The 26,213-nt window shown below is 40.4% G+C and overlaps 2 protein-coding genes and 1 long non-coding RNA gene across 7 annotated transcripts; all 3 read left to right on the plus strand.

The window, feature by feature from the left end:
* The first annotated feature begins 765 nt into the window (after positions 1–765).
* Positions 766–7,369, plus strand: dhdds (dehydrodolichyl diphosphate synthase). 3 transcript variants are annotated; one of them, XM_056443567.1, is made up of 9 exons: positions 766–784; positions 1,133–1,213; positions 2,066–2,182; positions 2,274–2,416; positions 3,340–3,456; positions 3,595–3,696; positions 3,802–3,916; positions 5,268–5,375; positions 6,433–7,369. In XM_056443567.1, the coding sequence occupies exons 2-9, from the start codon at positions 1,151–1,153 to the stop codon at positions 6,673–6,675; spliced, it is 1,008 nt and encodes a 335-aa protein (XP_056299542.1). In that variant the 5' UTR covers positions 766–784; positions 1,133–1,150; the 3' UTR covers positions 6,676–7,369. The 3 variants fall into 3 exon arrangements, with proteins under 3 accessions (XP_056299542.1, XP_056299543.1, XP_056299541.1); XM_056443568.1 differs by lacking the exon at positions 766–784 and adding an exon at positions 789–807; XM_056443566.1 differs by lacking the exon at positions 766–784 and adding an exon at positions 794–830.
* A 425-nt stretch (positions 7,370–7,794) lies between these two features.
* Positions 7,795–11,238, plus strand: LOC130212567 (uncharacterized). Its single transcript, XR_008835374.1, has 6 exons — positions 7,795–7,993; positions 9,208–9,225; positions 9,517–9,549; positions 9,873–9,917; positions 10,148–10,204; positions 10,594–11,238. It is a non-coding gene; the product is annotated as an uncharacterized LOC130212567 (long non-coding RNA).
* A 6,851-nt stretch (positions 11,239–18,089) lies between these two features.
* LOC130212566 (putative transmembrane protein ZNF593OS) lies at positions 18,090–21,563 on the plus strand. 3 transcript variants are annotated; one of them, XM_056443577.1, is made up of 4 exons: positions 18,269–18,399; positions 19,108–19,187; positions 19,292–19,404; positions 20,543–21,563. In XM_056443577.1, the coding sequence occupies exons 2-4, from the start codon at positions 19,148–19,150 to the stop codon at positions 20,687–20,689; spliced, it is 300 nt and encodes a 99-aa protein (XP_056299552.1). In that variant the 5' UTR covers positions 18,269–18,399; positions 19,108–19,147; the 3' UTR covers positions 20,690–21,563. The 3 variants fall into 3 exon arrangements, with proteins under 3 accessions (XP_056299554.1, XP_056299552.1, XP_056299553.1); XM_056443578.1 differs by having other exon boundaries at positions 19,111–19,187; XM_056443579.1 differs by lacking the exons at positions 18,269–18,399; positions 19,108–19,187 and adding an exon at positions 18,090–18,155.
* The last annotated feature ends 4,650 nt before the right edge of the window (positions 21,564–26,213 follow it).

Consider the following 26,213-nt stretch of genomic DNA (forward strand, 5'->3'; position numbering starts at 1 on the left):
AATACAACTCATGGCCTGCAGCACTCATGGCCTGCAGCATTACTAATGTGAGGTAATTGTATTCAAACACTGGATTTGCACTTTTTCGCAAACAAATAAGCCACACAATTGGGATGATATATATTAGGTTTATTACCAGTGAGTTGCAGTTGATCTTCACAGAAGACAAGACCGGGGCTTGACCGGAAACACCTGACCTTCGCCTGATCTAAGAGCTAATTGGATCTTGGTTTTGACAACAAAAAACACGTTTTGTAGAAAATCCCAATTGTTATCAACACTACATGGTTGGCTAATAGTCTCATGCTGTGCAATGGCGGTTTAATCTAAAACATACCTATTGTGTGGTTAATAAAAAATGCAGCGTATTTGTATAGCACTTATCAAAACGAGAAGCAACATGTTTTAAAAGGCATCAAAATAATTAAGGATATTTTACAACGCCAGATACACATAACTATATTTACAAACAATCTCTTACAATTTACAATATACATCATTGCAAACCACGACTAGATTACAGTTTGGTTTACTTTTATGTAGACTTTTAGCCCGATAATTAAACTTGTAATGCATATAAAAATACTTGAGAATTTTAATATAAAAATAACCTATAAAAATACATGAGTATTTTCATATGGTGGTATTTCTCATTTTTAACGTTTCTTATTAACGTACAATTCATCCACATAGTTTGGAAATCTACTAACGTCCAACCGGAAGTTGTCCCTGCGCTGCTACGTCACTTTCCTCCAATGCGGAAGAGGTCGTCATCGTTAAAGCTGTGAGTTGGAGGCTCTCTGAAATGTGATTAAAATGACCGTAATTGTGTGAGTAGAACCGTCTGGTTCAACCGTTTGAATGAGTGGAGCGGTTTCCACGGAGGGTTTGGGGTTTCCGGACGACGTGTGACTCTTTTGGGTATTTTAAAGCCTCAAAGCAGTTGAGTTCAGGGCATGTCTCGTGAGCCAAGCGTGCAGTTAATAGATAAATCAATCACTGGCAGCGTGTAACGCCTCAGAAATGTCGCTCTTTTGGACATATAAACAGTGACTTCGTCATTGTCTCTGACTAGAAAAGGGCTTGGTTATAATGTCGATATTCATAACCATTTTGAATCACCTATTTTTAGACTGTTGAAAGCCAGAACATGTCGTGGATAAGAGAGGGTGAACTAAACCTGCTCGAGAAGATTTCCGCCAATGTCCTGAAGGTAAGCCTCATTTTTATATTCATAAATACTTATGTGTATGTAGCTACCTCTCTCTTCCCGTTTTAAAAATCTCCATAGCTCATTAACCCTCCTGCCGCCTTCGGGTCAATTTGACCCGATTCAATGTTTAATGTCGGTGTTCTTTCGGTAGTCAACAAACAAACATAAAGTACCTCACACTTAAACTTGGAAAACAATATTAATTCTAATAATTTTCTGGAGATTTTAATAGCTGGGGTCATAGTGACCCCAAGGGTAAAATATGTCAGTAAATATAAAGGTAACAGGAAGGTGAAACATTGAATCGGGTCAAATTGACCCGAAGGCGGCAGGAGGGTTAAACAAACTTAATTATATATGACATCTCCTTGCTCAATCCTATATAATATAAAACAAAATGAAAAGTCTTTAATTGTGTAATATTTTTCAATTTGTATCTAAAAATATATATTTGTGACTGTTTATTGTCACGTACGTGACACATACAAGGCATTTGACTTGGTGAAATGTTAATACATGGGGGTATACCATGTGGCTACTTTGCCATCAACACCATTCGAGGGCAGCAACTCAGAGTTATAAACGGTATCATTTAATCGGATGACCCTATTCTCGACTGCTGATAAAGACTGAGATGCAGGTGAAGGCTCTGAGAAAAACTTTTTCTCAGGTCATGAATTACACTGAAAAGACAAATACCTTGACATTGTGGAAGCTTGAACCAGAGAAAATGTGCCATACATCATAGTTTTCTTTCCTTCTTTAAGCTCTAAACTGTATTAATAACGGTACTTAATGTCTCCTCAACCCCAATCTGGTCCCCACTCCCCTGATGTGCATCGTCTCCTCCAGGCTGGACCCATGCCGAAACATGTGGCCTTCATCATGGATGGTAACCGCCGCTTTGCGCGTAAGAATAACATGGAGCGCCAGGAAGGGCACATGCAGGGCTTCGACAAGCTGGCAGAGGTGAGTTGCTGTGGGCTTAAAGCTCGTCTTCCTCAAACCCATGAAATCGGTTGTTTAATTTACACGTGACCCTTTGTCCCTTCCGTACCAGACATTGCGGTGGTGTAAGCATCTGGACATCCGAGAGGTTACGGTCTACGCCTTCAGCATCGAGAACTTCAAGCGCACCAAAAATGAGGTGGATGGGCTGTTGGAGCTGGCCAGGCAGAAATTTGAAAAGCTGTTGGATGAACGGTGAGTTTTAATGTTCAGGAACTTTACAATGGCTCCTTTACTTTGCTGTTGCCTTCGGGGAAAGTCACATGTTCTTCATCATATGATTCACAGCTTCCTTAAAGTTACATTGAAAGAAGCCACACGCTGTGACTGTTGTGTAGTTAAATTAAGTTTAGTGTCTTCGTAAGCCTGAAACGTTGAGCTATGGTTTTTTTATTTATTTAACTGTGCTTCAGATAGATAGTAAGTCGCCTGTTGTAACAAACCCTTTTTTTCAAACTCCCTTTTAAATCTGCATGGTTCACCGTTGCATTTAAAAGTACAAACTGAATAAATACTGGACTGTTTTGCTAAAACTGGATATGTTAACGGTCGTCACTGGCACAAAATCTCCTCCCCCTGCATTGGCCAACGAGGAAGATATACTTTGGACTGATGCCAGAATGGTCATGGGGAAGAAAGTCTGGCTTATAAATAGCAGTGTACAATATCACTTATTTCCATGTTATTTAAGCGGACACGGACTACTTCTCGCCAATACACAAGAATATCTAAGTAACACCTTTTTAGATGTATGCCTCTTATTGTACTGTAAAGTGTTCATTAGTGCAAATGTAGATGTAAAATAAATGATCAACAAGTAAAGGCTTGTTTATCTACAGTTCCACAAATGACCACTAGGTGGTGACCCAAGAGTGCTCGAGGAGTAGTGTGTTTTTATTCAGTCTTTATCGATTTGCCTCCTGTTGCTGCCTTTTTGGCCGGGTCGTCATTGTAAATGAGAGCCGGCTCTCAATTGAATTATCTGGGGAAATAAAGGTTGTTGTCAATAATAATAATAATAAATAGTAGCCTTCTCTAAACGGTCGTTTTGTTCTGCATGTTCTGCTTCGTGCTTTTTTTCTTGATTGTTCTCCTCCTGTCTCTCTCTCCTACCAAAGGGAGAATCTGGAGAAGCATGGCGTTTGTGTCCGGGTGCTGGGCGACTTGAATATGCTGCCGCTCGACCTTCAGCAGCTTATTGCCAAAGCTGTGGTCAGCACCAAGGCGCACAATAAGTACGCGTTGCATTGATTTGTTCCTCGGCTTCTATGACCCTCCTCATCAGTGGCTCACCCATAGTGACCATATGACATGAACAGATGTCCTGCTGTACATTATAAGTGACCCCAGATGTACAACTGCTTGTTTTGCAGATGCTTCCTGAATGTGTGCTTCGCCTACACGTCAAGATATGAAATCACCAACGCGGTCAGAGAAATGGCGTGGGGGGTGGAGCAGGGCTTGATCAAAGCAAGGTGACAATCCTGAGTTGATCTTGATATTTTCTGCCCACACCTGTGATGCAACCTGGAGATCTTTTGCTCAAACACGCTGCGTTTGTGTTGTTCTGTCGTGCTCAGTGACGTTTCAGAGCCGCTGCTGAGTGAGTGTTTGTACAGCAATAAATCTCCCAATCCGGATCTGCTCATCCGCACATCTGGAGAGGTGCGACTCAGCGACTTCCTTCTCTGGCAGGTGAGAGATGAGAGAGACTGCATGGAAACATGGTGACATGAGATGATTTTTATTCCGATTATTGTTAACTTTGAAAACACTAAAGAAAGAGATGTGAATTCCAAGTTTTGGTTTAGGGGGAAGTGATCATTGCCAATTAGGAGCACTAATATTAGCCTCCAAAACATTGGTTAGAGAAGACTTTTAGTTTATGTAGACACAGCCCATAATATGTCTACGATGCTTACATAATAAATCAGAAATAGTTGAAGATAATTGATAGATTATAAGAAAGAAGTCTCCTTTTTTTTTTTTTTTAAGACTCTGCAGTGGTCATCAGAATTAGACACTTTGGGTCGAGTCGCATCCCGTCCCTCATTTCCTTCATCTGTAATAAAGTGATGCAGGGATGAAATAATAAGATATGAATTAATAAATAAGATGATAAATATTTTATTTATTAATAAATAAGATAATACATATTTTATTTATTTATTAATTAATAAATAGATATTTATTTATTTATTAATAAATAAATAAACAGGATAATAAAGGAATATCTAATCTAAAATATTTTATCAGGACAACCCCAGAAGTTATCAATTCACTGGTTTCCTCAAAGTCTGTCGGATTTTCCATCCGAATTGGGTATATCACAAACAATAAACTGGCAAAAACAAGTTTATGATGCCAATTTTTGTCCAGAAATGCAATCATCAGGTTAAAAAAATTCAGATGAGGCTATAAACAAAGTCCACCGCGGTCGCATGAGGAGTCAATGTGATGACATGTCTCATTCAGCCACAACTTCCTTTAAGGCACTTAAAGAGCAAAACATTCTCAAGGACTGTGGCTGGTGAGCAGGGTCGTCCTTCAATCAGAGGATCGGCAGTTCGATCCCCGGCTCTGCTTGCCCATGTTGATTTGTCACACTTGACCCCAAAATCTGCTCCCGTAGCTGTGTCTTCGGTGTGTGGATGTTAGTTACTCCTGATGGGCAGGTGGAACCGTTGCTCCTCCCTTCAGTGTATGAATGGGGGTGAATGATGTCATGTACTGTGTTAAAGGTCTGAAGACTAGAAAGCGCTGTAGAAGTTCATATTATTTAGACCAATTGCAGGGCATCCTTTTTGCACTGCGTAATATCGAACATACCACGTGAAAAGAGCGTAAGAAAAGCAGGCTTTTTGTTTTTTAAGTACAATTGACTTTTATATATCATACTTTTTTCATGCCAAAAACCACAATGTATTATCCACCAAAGCAGGCTTGCAATCTTTTAAAGACGCCATTAATCAAATGACCATGGATTTGAAAACTTCCCAGCATCTCCGAGACTTCTCCTGATTCTCTTCCTTGTCCCACTCTGCAGACTTCCCACTCCTGTCTAGTGTTTCAGTCCGTTCTGTGGCCCGAGTATTCCTTCTGGAACCTGTGTGAAGCCATTCTCCAATACCAATTAAATCACACAGCCATTCAGGTGAGGCATACATGAGGGGACACTTTGTTTGTTTGTTTGTTTGTTGTCACCGATATTCACTGGAACACATTGGCCTTGTGCAGTTTCCCTTCCTTTGCTCCTTTCTCTCATAAAACTGAACGGGTACTTCTGATTAGGTATTTCACCGACTAATCGTTGTGACAATGGTAGCTACACAAATGAGTCTTTAATATTTAAATGAAGTAAGTATGGGTCGTTTGACTGCTCGGTTCATCACTCGAAAAACATTCACAGCATGATGTAATGTGTCAACGGGAGGAACATAAGAAATCGTAAGCATTCAAATGAGGGAAAACTGTTTTGGCAAATGAGGAAAAAAGTATATTTATTAATATTTTGAATATATACGTAATGTATTTTTGCAATATTAAAATTTGGTATCAGCGATTTCAACAAGCCCCAAACATTGACGGCTTTATCAAATGGAGATTAACTGGATGTTGTTTTTATTTTGTTTTGTCCAACCACAGAATGTCTCTTCTCGCTCTATTTATTCTGGCGCCAAACATAAATTTGAGAAATAAAAAACGATTGCATGAAGCGTCGGAAATACGCAAGGGCAAAGGGCAAAACTGCCCTTGTGAAATATCATTTTGCCCCTGATATCACTAGGAGAGGGGCAAAAAATGACCTCATAATTTCCTCTAATAATTATGATAATTTAATGAACTTGTCAAAAACATCGTAGCTTATATGACCCGGTCCAGAATTTATTAGACGACTGCCTAATAGTTGTATTAATGCCATTATTCGGACAATTCCTCGTATACTGTAAGCCTAAATAAGTATATTTAGTATTTTTAAACAAAGTTTAAAAAGTCCCCTCAATTTCTTTTTGCCCCTAAAAAAATAAATGTAAATGTCCTACCCTGATTGCATGTGATGTTGCAAAGCTGCAAAAGCTTTGATAACCGTAATACCTCGTCTATATAACTTTTTTAGACTTTTCTTTTTACTTGTTACGGTGGTTTTGTGTTTTATGCTTAGAATCAGCATCAGGATTTCTGTGAACATCTCTGACGTCGTTGTATTTTAGAAAGCCAGAGACCTCCATCGAGAGCACCAGGCCTCGCAGCAGCTGGAGGCGGACCGCGCCTGCGTGGCGGAGCACCTGCTGCATCATGGGAACGGGAAGCCCGCCGACGCCCAGAGAAGACAAGAGGCCCTGCTGCGCTACTGCACCTGCCGGGAAGAACGGATTCAGAACTTCCTCGAAGCGCTGAAGCACAAGAGAGACTCTTTCTTAAATGACTTGTGGAGCGACGCCGTCTCGGCCTAGGAGGCCTCCGAGGACCACGGAGCCCCGTCCTCTTCCCTGAAGGGCTTCCGTGGAAAAAATTAAGAGTGAACTGTAACTGGGAATGGTTTCATGGTGTTACTGAATTATATTTATAAAGAAATATACTAAAACGAGAGCGCAATTTTACCCCTATGGGGCTGTAAGATAATTGATATTTATGATTGAAGATATTAAAAGAAGTCTAATACGTGGAATTGTCTGGTCAAGATGTAGTTACGTAATTGTGGAACTTTGCTGTCGACTGCATGCCATGAACTGGAAGATCAAAATATAAGAATGACCGCCAGGGATCCCAAAGCAGCCGTCCAGATTAATATACGTCAGTGCAGTTTTGTTGTGACCCAAAAAGTTGTTCGTCGAGTGTGATGTTGATGACATAACTATATTTTGACCAGATTCCTTTAACAGAATGAAGCGATTATTGTATGTCATCTATGATTAAATGATGTAATACTGTAACCTTTGTACTTGCCTTTAGTTTCTACTTGTAACTGTTGGGAGGAAGTACTGGACCTCTCTCATTTACATGATGAATAGACTTTATTTGAGAATTGAATTGCATATATTGAATCAGTATAATTGTATATATTTGCTATTTTTGTTCAACGCTATTTTTAGCTCGTAGTTGTAATGTGTTGGTATATATAAAACTGGGTAACTTTGACTCCTTCAATTTTATCTCCTCATGTTTTACATCCAAACTGCAAAACATCTTCATTTTCTTAGTAGAATTAGGAATTTGAAAGTTTTTCTATAGGAAATATTAACAAAACAAATGGAATAATTTTCCCTACTTGATATTGGATAGTTAACATTGAATCTCATTATAAAATGATTACCAGATTTCGAAACTAAGTATTGGTTACGCTGTGGCATTCCTACTTAATCTTCAGTAAAAGTACTTCTTCCACCACTGAAGTATTTAGATGACGAACTGGACCTACTTTAATTGTACCTTCAATACAGCGCCCCCTCGCGGCACTGGTGAGTATTTTTCCTTTCTGCCTTCTGCCTCTTTAAAAAAATAGGCGGGGCCTAGACGCACGTGACGTATTTGCATCCAATGACAGACAGCGAAACACAAAACTGGTTCGAACCGGTTTCGTTCTTATATTTCAGCGTATAAACTACAGAAAACATTCGTTTGCATTATACATTCGCCATTTTACGCAGCGACTGGTCGGTTGTTGTGTGTTATCTCTCCGGGCAAAAAAAAAAAAAAAAAACACGTCTTTGCAATTATATTTCTTCGTGAGCTCTCTCTTCCCTTCCTATCATCAACATGGGCAAAACGAAGGTAAGACGTTTGATTTTATTTTTTAACTCCGCGCGCGCTCGCTCCGCGTTAACTTGAGTCCGCCGTTTTGATAGATCTGCATCAGAGGAACGTCATCGTCCCCGTTCACAGTGGGCAGACATGGCGGTCCGACCGGAGGAACCCTGGGCGGGCATCCTCCTCCCCGGTCGTCGAAAATTAAAGTTTTGCCGTCTTGTTAATCACGTGAAATGCCCCGTTATCCGGTAAACACGACTGATGAACGAACATATTATTGTGTTTCACGCCCTGCGCCACAGCTCCTTGACAAGTGCCGCCGTTGACATTGCGCTGGCTTGTTTGTTTTTTTTGTTTTTCCCTCTCTTTAGCAGCAGGTTGGGGGGGTTGTAGATAACATTACGCGCCGAAACGTTAAATGGCAGAAACGTTAGACGCCCGGTTCGACGCGAGAGCGGGGCTCGCGACATACTTTCTTACCGAATGGGTAACGCGTTATCGAGCATTAAGAAGTAAGTTATTAAGCGCAACTTGCATGTTTCAGGTTGGGGGAGGGGAGGTCACATTTATTTATTTATTTTTCACTCTTGTTTTGAGTCGCATAAGTCAGACTTGCTCGTGCAGGTTTGTTCAAACGGATGCATTGTGTCGTCGGTCGGACTGAATTAAATCTAAATTGGCTTAAACGTCTCGGTCGGCTGACATTAACACAACGTCACACGTGTGCGTAATCAGTGAATTAACGTGTGTATGGATGGGAAATTTGTTTTCCTTCCCCATAAAATTATTAATATATTTGACTGAGTCCATTTTGCGTATCGCGATGGCAAACTGTTGCAGCGTGTTTTAATAGATTATATTTTTTACATGAAATTAAAAAAATTAAGCATTTCTGAAATCTCAATCCCTTTTTTTCCTTTTTACATTTTTTTAAAATTATTAAATTGCACCTCGAGATCTCGTGTGGCTGCGTTTAGTAAAGTGGTAATCTTGTCAGTTTCCCAACAGCTGTCTGTGTGTCGGCGCGCAGCGATACAAAACAAAGGAAGCTGTCAGCGCGCCAACGCAGTGACAGGACGCGTTTGAATTCAAATATGCGCGGGAAGTTCTTTGTCAGGTCCAAAATTGTCTTTGGATTATGTCTGAAACTCTGGGATTTTAAGGGATATTTGAGTTGTCGTCAATAATAATAATCATATTAACATTTTAATATTGTGTTTTTTCTATTTGTCTTTCAGACAGCTGTGCAGAGTGAGGTTTGTAAACATCTCCTATTTGTTGATATTATGCATGATCTATATCCATGGTCTGTTATTGCTGTAGTAGAATCGTATTACAAATATGTTTATATATTTGATAACTTGGATTTGTAGTAAATGCTGCTATGAGTGTAATTTTATTTAGATTTTTAGTTTTCTGCTTCAGTCATTTGATGAAACTTCATCTGATGCCCACTTTAGGGCTGTGAATAGCTTTAGTTTGGATTCTCATGCAAATTAGTTACATCTGCAATCATTACTGACGGTTTTCTTCCTCTATCTCAATAGGAAAGGCGGTATTCCAAGCGGCTGGCTGCTGTGGTAAGCTTCAGAAACACATTCATTAATCAGTTATTAGGGATGCTATTTTGTTTTGTGATTATTCTTGTTCCTGAGGATTAGCTTTAACCTTCAAATTTGAATCATAAACCCGTTGTCTGTTTGTGCTTTCCACAAACATGCATCCCTCAATATCGGTTCATCAAAATAAAAAAATATTTATCTATGATCGTTTTTAATTACAAAACAGGGAAAGATGGTCAAAAAACAAATAATGTGCCTTGTGTTACCAGACATCCCCCCCCAAGATACTCTTGTTGTTGTTCTACTGTCAAATACTAAATTAAATTATATTTGTTTTGCAGAAACCAACCAGAGCAGTGGAGACTAAGAAAAAAGCTCCTGTAAAAGTATGCAGCTGATATTAACAGAACGTCTCTGTGTGCTGTTTGTCACATGTGAAGCTGATACATGGCCTTCAGTTCCTTGAAGAGAAATTAAATGTGGCCTAGTTCAAGAGGAAATACCTTTTGGATGTGTTGGTATACTTGTTTTTCTTCATTGATCTGAAACATGTGATGTTTGTGTACTTGCCTGAGTGCTCTAATCTGTTTGCAATCAATTGTCATGTCTTTTGTAGAAGGTGCTCAAAGCAAAGAAGGCCAAACAAGCCGAAAATGGAAACCCCAAGACTGAGGTTTGTTTCTTTTACGAGAAAGATCTTGGACAATGTTTTTTCTTTAATGAATGATAAGAAATTAGTGATTGTGAGCAAAAGCTGTAATTAGGAACTTTTAATCCAATGAAAGTTTGGAAAAATCAATTTCCTTAAGATGAAATTCTACAAACAGATTTGTATTTTTACCATTTATACTTGAATAAAGTCTTTAGAAATCAGATGTTCTGTCAATACATTTTTCCCTCCATTTTTATTTGGTATTTGAAGGAGCAGAAATGTCTGTTTCCGACGTGATGGCGACATTAATTGACCTAATTGGGTGATGGAATGCTGAGACCCCAGTGAGGGAATGTGCTGCTGAAACCAGCATGTAACGTATAACAAGGCTTTTCCTCTTCTGTTCCCAGGAGCCAAAGGCCGAAGCTGCTGAAGCCAAATGAATAACAGTTGAAGTGCTCACTCTGTGTACTTGGTGATTGTACAGTTTTAAATTAGTATTTTTTACCAAGTTTTATATTACAAATGTCATTTATGTTTGTTTTTGGCTTGCACTTGTAACAAAAGTTTGTTGTCACATTCATATCCATTTTATATCGATTTTTAAAATGATTACCGTCCATATCTCTTAGACGTGGCATTTTAAGTTTGTCTAATCGTTTTTTTGTTTTTTTAACTGCTGAATAATAGATATTTTCCACCAAGTTGGAATATGAATCTAATTTTAAACATTATGAGGCAGCTAAAGCATATTGTTAAAATCTGAGGGAAAATAGGAATTTTACCTTTTTTAATCTCATGTTCTAATGTAAACTAATAAGAAATTGCTTACCAAATGTTTTGAAACACTGCATGTTAAAACATGTTGCAGTCAGTGAAAATACCACACAAAAATACAGTTATGTCAAAAAGACTGAGACCTCCCAAAAACATGTATGATGTGAACCTGGTCATCTGATGATAAGTCCTGTTAAGTTATGTTTCTCCTGGCTGAACTTTTCTGACTTTAATGGCTGATCTAAATGTTGTTGAATAAAAAAAATTGTCAAAATGTTTTCATGGCATTACTTTTTGGCGACATGAAAACATAAATAGGAGAACAGGAAGTAGTATTGGTGAGCAGCGGTCGTGTCCGACTCTCTACAGGAGTTGGTACGACATGCTGGTAAACAAGGCCGACTAACCCCCAAAACATTGTCATGCTCATTCCTCAATGAAGATGTGTTTGTTTAATAAGTCACCACTGAGGGCTTATGTTGGTGGCTTAGGTTTTCTTTTTACCTGCTTTCATCTCTTAATAGGTTTCTTCTTTACCTGAACTTGGATATTATAAATCCCTTCACCTGAAAAAGGCTAAACCTATAAATGTCCTTTGAAACATGTAAACGCTACACTACTGGGAGTTAAACAACACATGTTACTGTCTTACAACTGTATGAATTCACTGTTACGTCGGGTAGAGTTGTCATATTGTAGTTCGTCCAGGTTGCTGTTTGGTAGCTAATCTCCATTAATGTGCCAAAAGATCCAGCTCCAGTGATCCTGAACTTCAATGCATATTTAAACGGAGTGGATTTGTGAAGTTGTACAATATTTAAATATCTATCCAGGTGTAAATATTTCAGTAGAGATCAGTATTTGAGTTGAAAGTGCTATGGTGGGGTCTCCGCTCTTGAGAAGCCTCGGTGTCCTTGCGCCGCAGCACCAGTAGAGGGCAGCACTGCGCCCGGAGGAGATGCTTATCCTCTCTGTTTCTTCTTTGACTTGTCCAGTCTGTGAAAGTCGGTCAAATATGACGTTTTGTTTTGAACCCTTTGACCAGACTGCTCCATCACCCAGGGTCATGCTGATTTTTATGGTTCATCACAAGGAGACTAAAGTAGGCTTCAAGCACTGTTCGGGATCTTTCCAGAAGTACTTGCATCCTTTGTGACGATTGCTTAACAAGCTGATGCCAGTCAAGCTCTTTAAAAAAAGTATTTTTCACAATGTTTTAGTTTTTTAGTGTAGATATACATTCCTTGTTATACATATTGTGTATATTCATTGGTATTTAATTCCCCTGTTTTAGTTTGAACTGTAATGTGTGTTGTGATGTCGTTTTAATAATAAAGTCATAAAAGATTATAGTATTCCGTCTTTTTTCTTTTCTAACATCATTTTTCCGTCTTTGGAAACACTATGTGTTCAAAACAGCTCACCGATCTCAGCATAACTTCCACTTTGGAGCTTTCGATCGAATCACCCCGATCTTCCTCATCAGATGGAGCTCACTGGAACATCGTCATGGAGATGGAGATGAAGATCTCATCCATCTGCTGAGGAAGATTGTGTGATGCGACCGAAAACTCCAGAACAGCCAATGAGTGGACCAGTGGATAACATATTTGAACCCAGCATGAAAATAAGTAAATGCCATGTCGACTTTAATCTCACCAGGTGACTGGAGCCACACTCTGTGGGTTGGGGTCAAACATATAGTTTAAATCAGTTAGAGGTCATGTCACCCCACATAGGAAGAAGGGCAGAGGTCAACTACTATGTTGGGAAAACCTCAGGGGCAAACACCGACAACACCCACAAAGAAAGGTCCCACCAGCTCTCCAACAAGATGTTGTTCAGCCTCTTTATGTTGTTGTCTTGCGTCTCTTTGTTGTCCTTATGTATCGCTGTGGCTTTGTTACCTTCGCATTGAAAATGCCGGAAGGTTATGTTTTGATCGCCGTGTATTTATTTATTTATTTATTTGTATGCGTGTTATTCGCAAAACTCAAAAAGTATTGAACCGAATCGCATGAAATTTGGTGGGATGATTGTTTATTATCCGGGGACCAGTTGATGAGATTTTGGGATCGATCGGGTCAAAGGTCAAAGGTCAAAGGTCATGAACAGGTCAAAATCTTTCGCAGAACTCAAAAAGTATTGAACCGAATCGCATGAAATTTGGTGGGATGATTGTTTATTATGCGGGGACCAGTTGATTAGATTTTGGGATCGATCGGGTCAAAGGTCAAAGGTCATGAACAGGTCAAAATCTTTCGCAGAACTCAAAAAGTATTGAACCGAATCGCATGAAATTTGGTGGGATGATTGTTTATTATCCGGGGACCAGTTGATTAGATTTTGGGATCGATCGGGTCAAAGGTCAAGGTCAAAGGTCATGAACAGGTCTAAATGTTCTTGAATCGCATGAAATTTGGTGGGATGATTGGTTATTATCCGGGGACCATTTGATTAGATTTTGGGATCAATCGGGTCAAAGGTCAAGGTCATGGAAAGGTCAAACTCTTTTTTTACCATAGCACGATACATTTTTGTCTAATTGGCATGCAACTAATGCCAAAATGTTCATAATTCAATGCCCAATCTTGTGATATGCGAAGGTATGCGCTCTACCGAGTGCCCATTCTAGTTTCTCTCTGTGGTGAGTTTGCGTCTCTCTGTAGTCATGTTGGCCTTTTGGTAAGATATCTTTTGGCCCTTATTGTGGTCGTGGTGTTGCTCTTTGCCGTTGTTTCATGTCTCTTTCATGTTGGTTAGATCATGCACTAAAAGCAAAAAGCTCCAGAACAGGCCCTGATTGGTCATTGTGGTGAGATGAGTTCTGTTTTTGAGGCACAGAACTTTCTCAATTTATTTTGACAATTCTGATCACTTTACGGACTTGGCTGGGAATCGAGATGAATGGAAATAGATTTTTTTCAGACAAGTCGCTGAGAAAATGGAAATGTTTACATTTAGGTGATTGTGACAACTGGCTCCATCTAAATGAGGGAATATTGGGTGATGTAAAATATCCAAAATACATCTAGAAAACTGAACTTGTTATAAAATTGTGTTGTTAAATTACTTTTTCAATCTCGCTCAACTCTTCCCACAGAGCTACTTTTTTTAAAATGCAAGTTTAACCTATTTTACCTATTTAAATATAACATTTCAACTTAATAAATGAAGGGATATGACTTTGAACTATTGTAATTATGCCATACTCCCACAGTGTGCACGTGCCGTGTGGGGTCGTCTCTGTTTTGGCATTTCCCGACGTAAAAGAAACACCTTCAGGGACGAAATGTACCAGCCAGTGGCCAACATGAGAGCGTAAAAACGTGGACGAGTCCATTTCTCCTAGACGTGGGGGTCTATCGGCGTTTCTCAATATGCGTACTTGTGCGTACTTTCCTCTACTTGTGTCCTCGTGACTCGTGAAACGTCATCAGTCGCAGCCCGAGTACATGTTCACATTCAAAGTTCGCTTCTCGCAAAGCACGGTCAAAATGCCCGGATGTGACTTGATCCTCCCACTTTCCGGAGGATGCATCAGAGGAGACTTGTGCGTACTCTGGCCAGCAGATATCCCAGAATGCATTTCACCAGCAACCGGAAACAGTAGCGGAGGAGAAAATAAACAACTGACAGTTGACTTTTTATAAATACTACTGTTGTTGAGTCACGGAATGTATTTTTAGGATGTTTTGTTTATTTGACTGTAAAAAATAATTTACAGTGAATAATTAGAGTAAACCCAGGAGCAAGAACAGCTGATGTGGTGACGTCATCAAGTCAGCTACTGTTCCAATCGCAGAAAGACCGTCCTCCCGTTCTCCCGTCCTCTGGAGTCTGGACTCCCAAGTCCAGAATCCAAAAGAACACAAGTCTGTACTCGTGTACTTTGAATTGAGAAACGCCGTATGTGTTTCACATGCAGCCCAGCATGCATTGTGTAGGCAGGACTCCCCGTGCTCCGCCCCCCCCCCCCCGCCCATACAGAACATGCCCCGGCCTCCTATATAAATCTTCCCGTACATGTTGTACTTTCCACCCAAACGCAGGCAGAGTGATCCCTCACGCCCCCTAAAAACCGGTGCATCCGCAGGTAAGCCGGGGCTCTCTGTTTTTTCTAAAATTCATATTTTTAAAGAAGTGTATTGAGACCAAAAAATAAGTAAAAGATGTGGAAGAAGCGTCCACAGCTGGTTTTACGACTCCTATAGAAAGACAGGAAAAGACAAGTATCCTATTGTCTGTGTGTGGCAGTACTTGCTAAAAGGTAAAGGCAGTATATGTTTCTGCGGCTTGTTTCTTCATTTAAAACTTAAATATTCTGAGTGGTGTGTGTGGACAAATTGAGTACATTTTATGTTGAGACTACAGACTTTTTAAAGGGCAAACACACCTAAAATGAAGAGTTGCGTGTAAAACATATACGCCATGTTTAGAGATTCGTTTCGCGCACCTGAAGTTAATTAGCCACTAAAGGGGGGAAATTAATTAATAAATATTAGTTCACGTCTCCTTTTAATTGAGTTTCGTTGAGCTGAAAAACGATTGGTCGACTAAAAACGACCGACTGAAATATATTCAATGTGAAATTGCGTCATTCGTTTTCTATTTATATGGACTAAACGTTTTTCCTTTTAGAATACTGGATACATTAATAATTTAAAATCTGTGGTTGCATCCGTAATTATTTTGTGATGAATTTCTACAGAATTTGGCATGACTTTTTGGCGTCTTCAAATCTTGCCACTCATTGTTTTTTGTTTTTTAACAATTTGATGAATTTTCATTTTCACAACATAAGGGATGCTTTTCAGTTGTCTAGCCTCTTGGGGCCGCGTCTGTTCAGTGGTCGGGCGTTTAGTTGAACAAAGTTGCCAGGGGGGCAAATGCTCCAGCAAGCAGACAAAGACAGAACATCACTTGCAATACTTCCTGTTCATAAAAAAAAAAATTAGAAAAAATAATCCGTGTTTAAAAAAAGAAGTTACCTTGCTGTTCCAAACTCTGAAAAAGAGCCTCTTTAAACCAGGATGTGAACCGAACCGTGTACTATTGGGCTCCCTTGTCAACACTTTTTTTATTTAATGAAAAATTATTTGAAGGCTCGTGGGCACATGTGGGCTTGTCCTACTATAGTTTTCATCATTGCATCACAGGTGCACACCGCAGACTCCCCGTGGTCGCGTCCATGCCATCCTCATGCGCGGTGGATTCCCCGAGGATGACTCCCCGACCAGACACTCTGGTCGATGACGCAATCCTGAGACGCTGTTGCTCGGCAGATTTTTATTTCGTCGATCGTTCTGCAGCTCCTGTCGCCTCTGTTATTGTATTTTCTACTCTGCTGTATCCCACTCTCACTCGCACTCGCAGGAGATCCCCTGCTGCAGGGGAAGAAGGAGGCGGGACCAAGAGGAGTGCTGATATTTCATTGGCTGTTTGGAGTAGAGTACACAATGTACCCAGTACATGTTTATATATGCCTTCTGCAGGAGGATGGCCATCCTCCCAGGGTTTTTATTGTATATTCTTCTTCCGTCTCAGTGGGAAAGATGAAGTAACTATGAATACATGCCAGCCCTCTTTGTTTGTATAACCTCTCCTGATGCAACGGCATATTATTTCTAAAAGCTTGAATCCGGACTCGGATGAAACATTAGGTCGCTTGTTCATTTAACGGAACTACAAAGTTGTTTGTCCAGAAAACAAACGCAGGCCGATGTCCGTGTGTCGCGACCTGATCCATCTGCAGCTGGTATGTTGTAATGTGGTCACAGGTGATGCACATATGGGAGGAAACACCCTCCTGCCTTTATTGTGGGCCTCAGGTGAACCTGAATGGTTCACAAGTGATTCACCTGGAGGTATGCAGTGAACCACTCCTAAACACTCACACCTCAACATGAATCAGCTGCCAGTAAGGAGGTCCTGATTCAGACGGACTTCTATGTTTACATGAATCCAAAGGAAACTATTAAAAAAACATATTGTAGGACCACAACAAAGTTGTAATCCTACAACTCCCACAATGCACCACCCTAGTATCTATTATTAGCCCCACCATGCCCACTTCTTTCAAATCGCTTTCTGCCAGTTTGACACGCAGGCTGTCTGCAGAAAACGTTGACTCTCATAACCTAAATGGAAGACCTTGATGGCGTCATTGCGGTTGTTAGGAAGTCTGTGAAACTTATCCGTGTTAGATGAACGTATGATGTTGAAGAAATTAACATTTATTGTAATTTTTAAACAAAAGGGGTGAAGTCGCCTGTTGTCGTGTGGATGAAACGGCATTCCCTGAGCCTGTCTTATGGTGACCTGGTTGGCAACGAGCCTCCATCACCATGAGACAAAGCCACATGTTATGACTGAAAGCACACACACACACACACACACACACGCACCCTTCTCATGTGCCTCCATAAACTCTAATTTCCAAGTTAAATCTTTGTGTAAAAGCTTAGATTCTAGTACAATTGTTTGGAGTCTTTAGATTTAGTCTCTCAAATCCTTGTGATGTAAAGACATCCAATTATGAGTTCAAATTGTTAATGTGACTAATTTGGTTTGTTTGCTTTAAATTTCAATCCCTGAGATGCCTCCTTGTTCTGAGTTCGACCTAAATTGTTATCTTTATTCAAGGTGTGACCAAACTCTGCGCCGCCTGAATGTCCTGATAAATTCGTGTGATGCTGCATTTCAGCACTTTGACCAAAAAAAAGCACGTGTCTGTCCGTCAAAACACTGTAAACTCCAGGCTGCGTGATGATAACACTGGTTTATTATCAAATATCCAAGGAGAGGCACTGCAGCTTTGTCCACTGAACTGGAAATTGATCATAAAACACTGGCAGCCGGATATTAAAACATGTGTAAAAGGTCCATTCCTGTCGCATGTTTGTAATCCGTCTGTCGGGTTCCTGATGGACAGGCCCGAGGTCTGTGGCATTTAATTTCTGCTCCAGCTGAGATTAAATGGGCGCGTCAGGTTGGTTATGCAACTCTGACACGCGTGCTGATTGGATGAAGGCAATGTGTGCGTGTGCGCCACTCTGTTGTATTGTTTGCATCATTCCTTTAAATATGAGTCACTGAGGAAATATCTGACTCTTCACAAAGGATTTTTTTATTTTTGGAGGGGGAAGTGTGCGTTTGGGGATGCAACCCACCGAGAGTAATGCATTTCGACAGAGTATGTGGCTTATTTCTTCTTTTTATTTATTTATAAAGTGGGCGTGTGCTGAAGGCAAGCCCGCAGATCTGGTTGGGTGAGAGCGGGGCTGTATAAAAATGTGGAGCGCGACTCTGAAACTCTAGTTCGAGTTCCTCGCTCTCTGATTGGCATCTGTTTGGCGTTTTCAGCGTGGTTGGGAAGTGGAAGGTCTCCCCTGGTCGGTTTCGGGCTTTTTTGTGTGCCTTCAAATCGGCCTCCGGAGGTGAGGAATCCCGACCTGCTGCGTTTACGAATAAGAGCAACTTTTCACACCGGGGGTCACTTTGAAAGCTCGTTTTGCGTTTCTGTTCCTTGTGAGGACTGAGAGTGTAACTCAAACCAGGTTGGCACATTAATGCTTCACATGATTTTACCTCCTCACCTTCCCTGGAACTTTACTCACAGATGTTGTCAACCCCAGCTGAACGTGACTTGCCGCGTTAAAGACACAAACGCCTTCAGGGATTTGTGTCTTTCTATAGTGTACAACCTAATCTGCTTTTAAAAATAATAACGTATCTCTGGGATGCTCTTTGAGATGACTGTTTCCCCATCCTTTTTAACAGAGCCCATCCAGTTTGTAAATATTAATGCTTGGCTTCTCCCTCCTGGGTATCTTTTTGTTCTACTCCACGGTTGGCTGCACATTCATCCCTTCATATGCTTTGGTGCGCCTTAACAATTGGTGTCCAGCGACTTGGTGACACGACAATTTCTTCATCAGTTGCACGTGTGACTGTCTTTGCGTGATTACAAAAAATAAATAAATAAAATGAGTCTTTGTGGCGTCAGTTTATGAAAATATTCCATCACTTGTATGTTATAAGTCTTAAATTGTTATGCCATGCCTGCAGGCCAGAGATGTTCCCTCTTTTAGAGATCAGCTGGTTTATTTGCAAGTGAATGCCAATGTTCTCTTCCTTTTTGGCAGCAGTATTAAACTCCACTAAAGGTTTAGGAGACCGTATCGGATGCTGCTATGGAAGTTGAGACTCCACGCTGTCGTTTCTGGTGGATATACCTGGTTTCTAAGCTGTTGTGTGTGTGTTTCCTCTTTTTTTCTGTCTGATTTCTGCATCGTTACTAAGTGAATTCTATTTTTTTTTTTTGTGCAGGTCTTGAGAGCCGCCCCAGCTCTTCCCTCCGTTTGGCCCCGCCTTTCACCACATCAACAGACATGATCATCAGACTGGGCAGGCTGACTCCCGGATACTTCCGCCTCCTCGAAGTAGGCGTAGCAGCACCACAGTGTGCGGATGATGGTTGAGATGCTTTGCATAACTCGATTTGATTGGCTAATTTCTGATCATGAAAATTAATGCCAGATCTTTTTTTACTGGCACATAATCTCCAAACCACCTGTCGGAGGAATGTGGAGTTAGACTCCCGCTCACACACTTAATTTCCCCCTTTTAGCTGTCAACGCGTCATCACACTTGGTCTTTATCCTTTGCTTATTGCGTATTATCACCGGTTGTAATCTGAACCGCAGCCAGACGGGGGCCCCGGTGCTGTTCTGTGGCCCACAATCCGCTTTCATCCCCGGTATAATTAGGGGTGACACTAATCATTGTAATATAATTTCCTCCTACGTTTCTTTTTGTTCGTCCCGCTGTCGTCGTAATCCCCTTCATCAGCAGTGAACCTCCATATGTCTCGTCCGCCGTGTAAAGTCTTTGTTCGCTTATTTACATTAATTTGGAAACGAAGGCTGTCTCCTCGCACGGCTTTACATCGACTCAAAAGCCTCAAGTGACCGCCTCTTGCATAAGATTGGGCACATTGGCGGGACAGTACATGTTTCCTTTGGAGAGTCAACCACAAAGATTTCAAAATGGTTAGATTTGAATGCATTTGTGTGCTTATGGGAAACATTTTATTAGGGTTAAGGAAAGCTAGATGTTAAACCACAATTTCAACATCCACCACCACTTTCACGGTTTGCTGCGTTTCACATTGTGGTCTACAGTCGCCTCCTTTTAAAAATGTGTTCACCAACTTGGCATCACGTCGAGGAGCGCTTGTTAAACATCTGCAAAAAGGCTGACTCCAAATGTATTTATGTCTATGATGGCGATGACATGCCACACACAGTTGGCATAATCTAATGTGGGCAGTCATTTTATACTATACAAGCCATTTGATTTTGGGTATGTGATTGGCTCCTTGGTGCCCAGAACATTGTGTTCCCTTATTTACGCAAGACTCTCCCCCCTCCTCGCAAATTTCCCCTGCCGAGGGTTTGGTCACACGGCAGAGGGCTGCGTCGCTGAAGGTGTTTGTCCTAAGACTTCCCTCCTTACAGGCCAAAGTAGTTGGTGCTCATAGTTTTCTACTGTTGGCTGACCTTTGTCCTTTTTTTGCAGAGGCAGGTTGCCGGTGAGGTGCAGACGCAACCACAGGACCGTTCCATCAACCACATCGCCATGATGCTGGCCATCATGGGCCTGAGTCTGTCCTACTACAGCGCCAAGCAGATGACGGAGACGGTCCAGGTCCCGCCTGCACCCTGAGGAGACTCGACTGCCCTGATGACGGTGGTGATAACAACGCATGAGCCAAAGAGAAGTGGGGGGGAGGGGGGAGGGGGGGCAGTCATAGTCACACTGAATTTCTGGGATCCCTCGCACCATGAGCAAAGACAACAGGGCGTGGTGTTTTATACCTGGGTTTTACGGGGGTCATAGATGAGACTGGTTTAATGGACTGGTTTAAGTGGGTTATCACAACCAGCTGACTGTCAACTGGGTCTGACCATTAGTCATTACAAAAGTACATGCTTGCAGGATGCTGTCGATACTGTTCTGAACTACAACAAGAGAAGGGGAACTCTTGTATAACTGTGATTTTTAGCCAGGGCTCAAAGCTGACCTGGATGAACAGTAATGCCTTTTTAAAAAGAAGCAAACTGCACTTGAGATGTACCTTGTAATGAAGTCATGGCGGGCCCAGAACGCGGTTAAAGGGGATAGAAAGTGAACCTTGCCGAGCCTCGTGAACGGACAAAGAGCTGTCATCGATAAGTGTCAACATGTATACATGTGAAATATATCTGTCTGAATAGTTTATTTTTAAATGCTACATTTAGATCTTTAAAGGGACTTGAAACTACTCGTGATTTGATTTGTTGTTCCTGTGATTTCACGCGATTGTATCATAAACCAATGAAGTCCTGTTAATAAGATGTGTGACTGTCTCTAATAGGCACGCTGGTTGAGAACCTGTCCTGCAATATTTACTTCATGTTAATGCAAATGTTTAACTTCACTGAACATTGCGTGGGTGTGCTGACTTTTAATCCAAGCAAAAATCAAAGACTTGTTTTTATTGATGGATGAATGTATAACTTTATTTTGTAAAGATAATAAAGCTGTGAATATTTTAAATTGAGTGTTTGGTGATCTATGGCGCTGAGTTTGAACAGTTCCTCGGTTACAGCGCTTCCTGTATCGGAGTCTGTCATCCGCACAGAACAGGAAGTGGTCGAGCTGATGCACGCAGTCTTTAACCCTCCTGTTACCTTTCGGGTCAATTTGACCCCATTCAATGTTTAATGTCGGTGTTCTTTGGGGTCAATTTGACCCCAGGCTGTTTTTCACTGTCAAACATAGAATAAATATCATCTTTTTTATATATTTAAAGGGCTATTTAGGTAGTCAACAAACAAACATAAAGTACCTCACACTTAAACTTGGAAAACAATATTAATTCTAATTTTCTGGAGGTTTTAATTGCTGGGGTCAAATTGACCCCGAGGGTAAAATCTGTTAGTAAATGTGAAGGTACGGCTTGTGCCTTCGTCTCACGCTAGCCCAAATGTGTCGTCACTTTGCAAAACATGTGGTTGTGTAAGGATGGCTTTGCTTGAGCGTCAGTAGGAGGTCCTCGAGGCCTGAAATGACTGTTTGAGGAGAACACGCTCGCCACGTCTTTGAGTTCCAAGGAAAACGTCATGTTTTACTTTAAACGTCAAGTTGTGTGTTGACGTCTACATCGGAGCTTGTATTTTAGACTCTTTTGAAGGAAGCAATTGATAGTTTATTGAACAGTCAACATGCTCCACATTACGCAGGTAATACGATTATAAAGCAAATGGGACGTTTGAGTAGATTTTGGTTTGTGAATATGCCTTAATGCTAAATTAAAGAACAAACTGGTAATATCTGTCCTCCATATGAAGAGGCCACCTTTCTAAACACTTCATGAAACGTTCTTTGCATTATGAGACTCGTGTTGCACACAGTTAATAACTTTGTTCACTAAAAACAGACTTGGTTCTCCTGCAGCACAGATGTGCTTGCGGCAGATCGGCGATGGCTTGTCTGCACGTCCTCTTTCACGGCGTGGAGTCGTGCGCATGCCTGTTCAGTCTGATGTGATGCCCTGTGACAGGCTGAGAACTCATTGGGCGCCACGTGCCCCTCTGGCCACGGCGCAAGCCCCCCCCCCCCCTCGCACATCACTGGGCACATTTTTCTTTTTTTCTACTTTGCCGTTTCAGTGATGCTAGGCTCGGGACACGACCCTTAACGAAGGGCGCCCATTGGCTAACCGGTGATGCGTCGCATATCGTCCTGTTTCTGAGCCACAGAGACAAAGTTCAGACACAGTCCCCCTAATTTCAACCGTGGAAAGGTGTAGGGTAAGGTGTTTTCCCGAAGCTTAATATAGACCTGTGTATTGAATGCATATGACATGATCGATGTCGAGCAGGAGCAGAGACGAGATCAGCGGCACATAAAGAATGTGAATCACGGTCCTGCAGATTTATGGAGGACTCAAAATGACAAGTATAAATAAATAAATAAATAAATGCATGAATAAATGAATAAATGCTTAAATAAATGTATAAATAAATAAATAAAAAATAAAACAATAATAATAATAAATAAAATAACATAAATAAATACATATATAAGAAATAAAATACAATTATTATAATATATTATAACTCAAACAGACATCATTAAACAAATGTATTTCTACATTGTATTTCTTTCTTTTTTTCATTATTTATTATGTGTCTACACTGGTTTCTTCATTTATTTGTGTGTTACATTTAGCGTGTTATCATTTTTGAAGAATATATGTGAACTCATTGTTAACAGAGAAAGAAGTTGAGCAAGGAGCAAGCAAGAAGCAGACGAGACTTACACTCCACTGCACTTGCGTCTGTACATTCTAAATTCTTTTTGTCCATTGTCTGTACATTCTAAAAATGTACTTAAGGATGCTTGTTTAGTTAAAATAAGTTAAGTGTTTGGCATGTTTTAATTAATCATCGTGTCTAATCGAGATTCAGTCTGATAATGGAAGGATGGAAGATGAGCCCCCTGAGTCGCGGACCCTCATGCTCCGAGCGGTCTCTGCAAGTGTGGCTTTGAGAATGCTCGCCGAAACAGGACTTTTTGAAGCTTTCCAACTCAGCTGGACGTCTCACTCTGACCTGAGAGTGACAATATAATTATTATTTACTAACTAAAGAGAAGATAACGTTTATTATTTAATAAAAGATAAACGTTACGTATTTGACTGAGGGTTTAGATTACGAACTTCATATCATATTATTATTAGTCAAAAGCTACGAGACGTTCGTATTTATATTCGTTTATTCGTAGCCTACGCCAAACAACAGTGAACACCGCAACATCACATTTACACTGCCAAATTATCAGTAAATTATTTAGAGATGTTTTGAGATGCTCAAGAGTCATTAATGTGGTGACGTCACACCAACAAGAAGACCTGCGTCCTCTGACTCCCAAAGTCCCCTAAAACCAGACTCAAAAGACCAGATTGATAAACGTACCAAGTCAAAAGGGTGAAGATAAACTGCGAAGTCAAAAAAGTCAAAAAAAAAACTTCGTCTAACGGCTAATTGCTAACGACACAGCGAGTGCCAGCTCAGGATCACATCAACCAATCAGGCAGAAACAGACCAGAGTTGACCGCCACACTAGACCAATACATACACGGAGATGTCATAAATAAAATAAATTTCATTTGAAGTTTCAACATATATAAACAACAAATAAAATAATGTTATAAAATAATACATAAATAAATTTATGAATGAATAATGAAGATAATGCAGAAATAAGAAATTCTAATTTATAATTTATTTTATTATTTTATTATTTATTTAATTTATTTTTATTTATTTATTTATTTATTTATTTATTTATACATTTATTTATTATTTTATTTATTTATTTATACATTTATTTATTAATTTTTACATTTATTTAAGCATTTATTTATTATTTAATTTATTTATTATTTTATTTATTTAATTTTTTATTTAATTCATTTATTTATTTTTTTACAGATTAACGCACCTGTTTATGTGCCGAGACCACATCGGGTCACATCTCAGCGTCCGTGGGGGGTGGGGGGTGGGGGCTCTGCACGGAAAGCTGCTGTTGCGACTGGCGTCAAACGTGCCGACGACAGAAAGAAACCAGTCTCTCAGACTCCCGACAACCCCACCCTGCAGCAGAAACGTCAGCATCCACGTTGATCTGCACATTTTCAGTGATCATTCAAATATGATTGTGTTTTTAAATACTGACATGGGCCATATGATATCCTGACTTGCTGCCCGCCCCCTCCAAAAAAAAGTAAACTGCAATGGTAATCTGACAATTGTTAAGTTGTATTTATAGGTTTGCTGCAGCTGTTGGTGCTCTAGTATCTCAGCCCTTTAAACGGCCAGGTCAGTGATGTGGGACGCCATGTTCTGTCTCCTAATCTCTGATTTCTTTTCTATCTCCCTATGGCTTCGTTTTCATTAGGATTTACTGAAAAGCGGCTTATCTCTGGACCAGAAGAGCTGTTTGTTTCCCTGTTTATGGCCTCAAAGGTTGTTTTCCTCCCACTGTGTTTATGGTTATTTTGCTTTATGACTATCACTAATTGATGTGATCCTTTTAAGACAAACTGTGTGCAGCCATAGGTATCGGACGCCCTATAGATTGTACACTGTGACTACTCGCCTGAATAATGTGCATTCTAGCAAACTGTTTAACGTCAGAACAAGGTAGTTTGATTGATTCAATGAAAATGTCTTCATAAAAGACAACAATGTAGAAAATAGGTCATCGTATTGTCACTCCAGTCCACCACATATCAACTACATGAATACGCTTAAGTTTCACATAGATATCATTCAAAATTACACTTTTGTCACTTTTATTTATTTTTGACACACATTGGTAGTGTTGGTCAGTCTGTAGCTCCACCACTAATAATGTTCCTCTCGGCCTCAGCTGTGTGTAGTGCTAAGTAAATGTTAGCAATTAAGAGGACGATGTAGCATTGTCGTTAGCATTTAGCTCAACCTCGCAGAGCCGCTAGCGTGGCTAACTCTTGTTACCTTCGCATTGAAAATGCCGGAAGGTTATGTTTTGATCGCCGTGTATTTATTTATTTGTATGCGTGTTATTCGCAAAACTCAAAAAGTATTGAACCGAATCGCATGTAATTTGGTGGGATGATTGTTTATTATCCGGGGACCAGTTGATGAGATGTTGATCGATCTGGTCAAAGGTCAAAGGTCATGAACAGGTCAAAATCTTTCGCAGAACTCAAAAAGTATTGAACCGAATCGCATGAAATTTGGTGGGATGATTGTTTATTATCCGGGGACCAGTTGGTTAGATTTTGGGATCGATCGGGTCAAAGGTCAAGGTCAAAGGTCATGAACAGGTCAAAATGTTCTTGAATCGCATGACATTTGGTGGGATGATTGGTTATTATCCGGGGACCATTTGATTAGATTTTGGGATCAATCGGGTCAAAGGTCAAGGTCATGGAAAGGTCAAACTCTTTTTTTACCATAGCACGATACATTTTTGTCCAATTGGCATGCAACTAATGCCAAAATGTTCATAATTCAATGCCCAATCTTGTGGTATGCGAAGGTATGCGCTCTACCGAGTGCCCATTCTAGTTTACACCTATTTTTGGGGGGATTTTAGTTGTTTTGAAATCTTACAATGATGTTCTGTCCCTCAACCTAAAACTTCCATCTGTTCA

The sequence above is a fragment of the Pseudoliparis swirei genome, chromosome 22, assembly GCF_029220125.1.
Source record: "Pseudoliparis swirei isolate HS2019 ecotype Mariana Trench chromosome 22, NWPU_hadal_v1, whole genome shotgun sequence".
NCBI classification, from domain to species: Eukaryota; Metazoa; Chordata; class Actinopteri; order Perciformes; family Liparidae; genus Pseudoliparis; species Pseudoliparis swirei.

What these genes read in the sequence shown, in the direction of transcription:
- dhdds (XM_056443567.1), top strand. Translation starts at nt 1,151, where the DNA reads ATGTCGTGGATAAGAGAGGGTGAACTAAACCTGCTCGAGAAGATTTCC. An exon ending in GCGACTTCCTTCTCTGGCAG is followed by an intron (nt 3,917 to 5,267) that starts GTGAGAGATGAG and finishes CCCACTCTGCAG; the next exon opens with ACTTCCCACTCCTGTCTAGT. An exon ending in TAAATCACACAGCCATTCAG is followed by an intron (nt 5,376 to 6,432) that starts GTGAGGCATACA and finishes GTTGTATTTTAG; the next exon opens with AAAGCCAGAGACCTCCATCG.
- LOC130212566 (XM_056443577.1), top strand. Translation starts at nt 19,148, where the DNA reads ATGCTGCTATGGAAGTTGAGACTCCACGCTGTCGTTTCTG. An exon ending in ACTCCACGCTGTCGTTTCTG is followed by an intron (nt 19,188 to 19,291) that starts GTGGATATACCT and finishes TTTTTTGTGCAG; the next exon opens with GTCTTGAGAGCCGCCCCAGC. An exon ending in GATACTTCCGCCTCCTCGAA is followed by an intron (nt 19,405 to 20,542) that starts GTAGGCGTAGCA and finishes CTTTTTTTGCAG; the next exon opens with AGGCAGGTTGCCGGTGAGGT.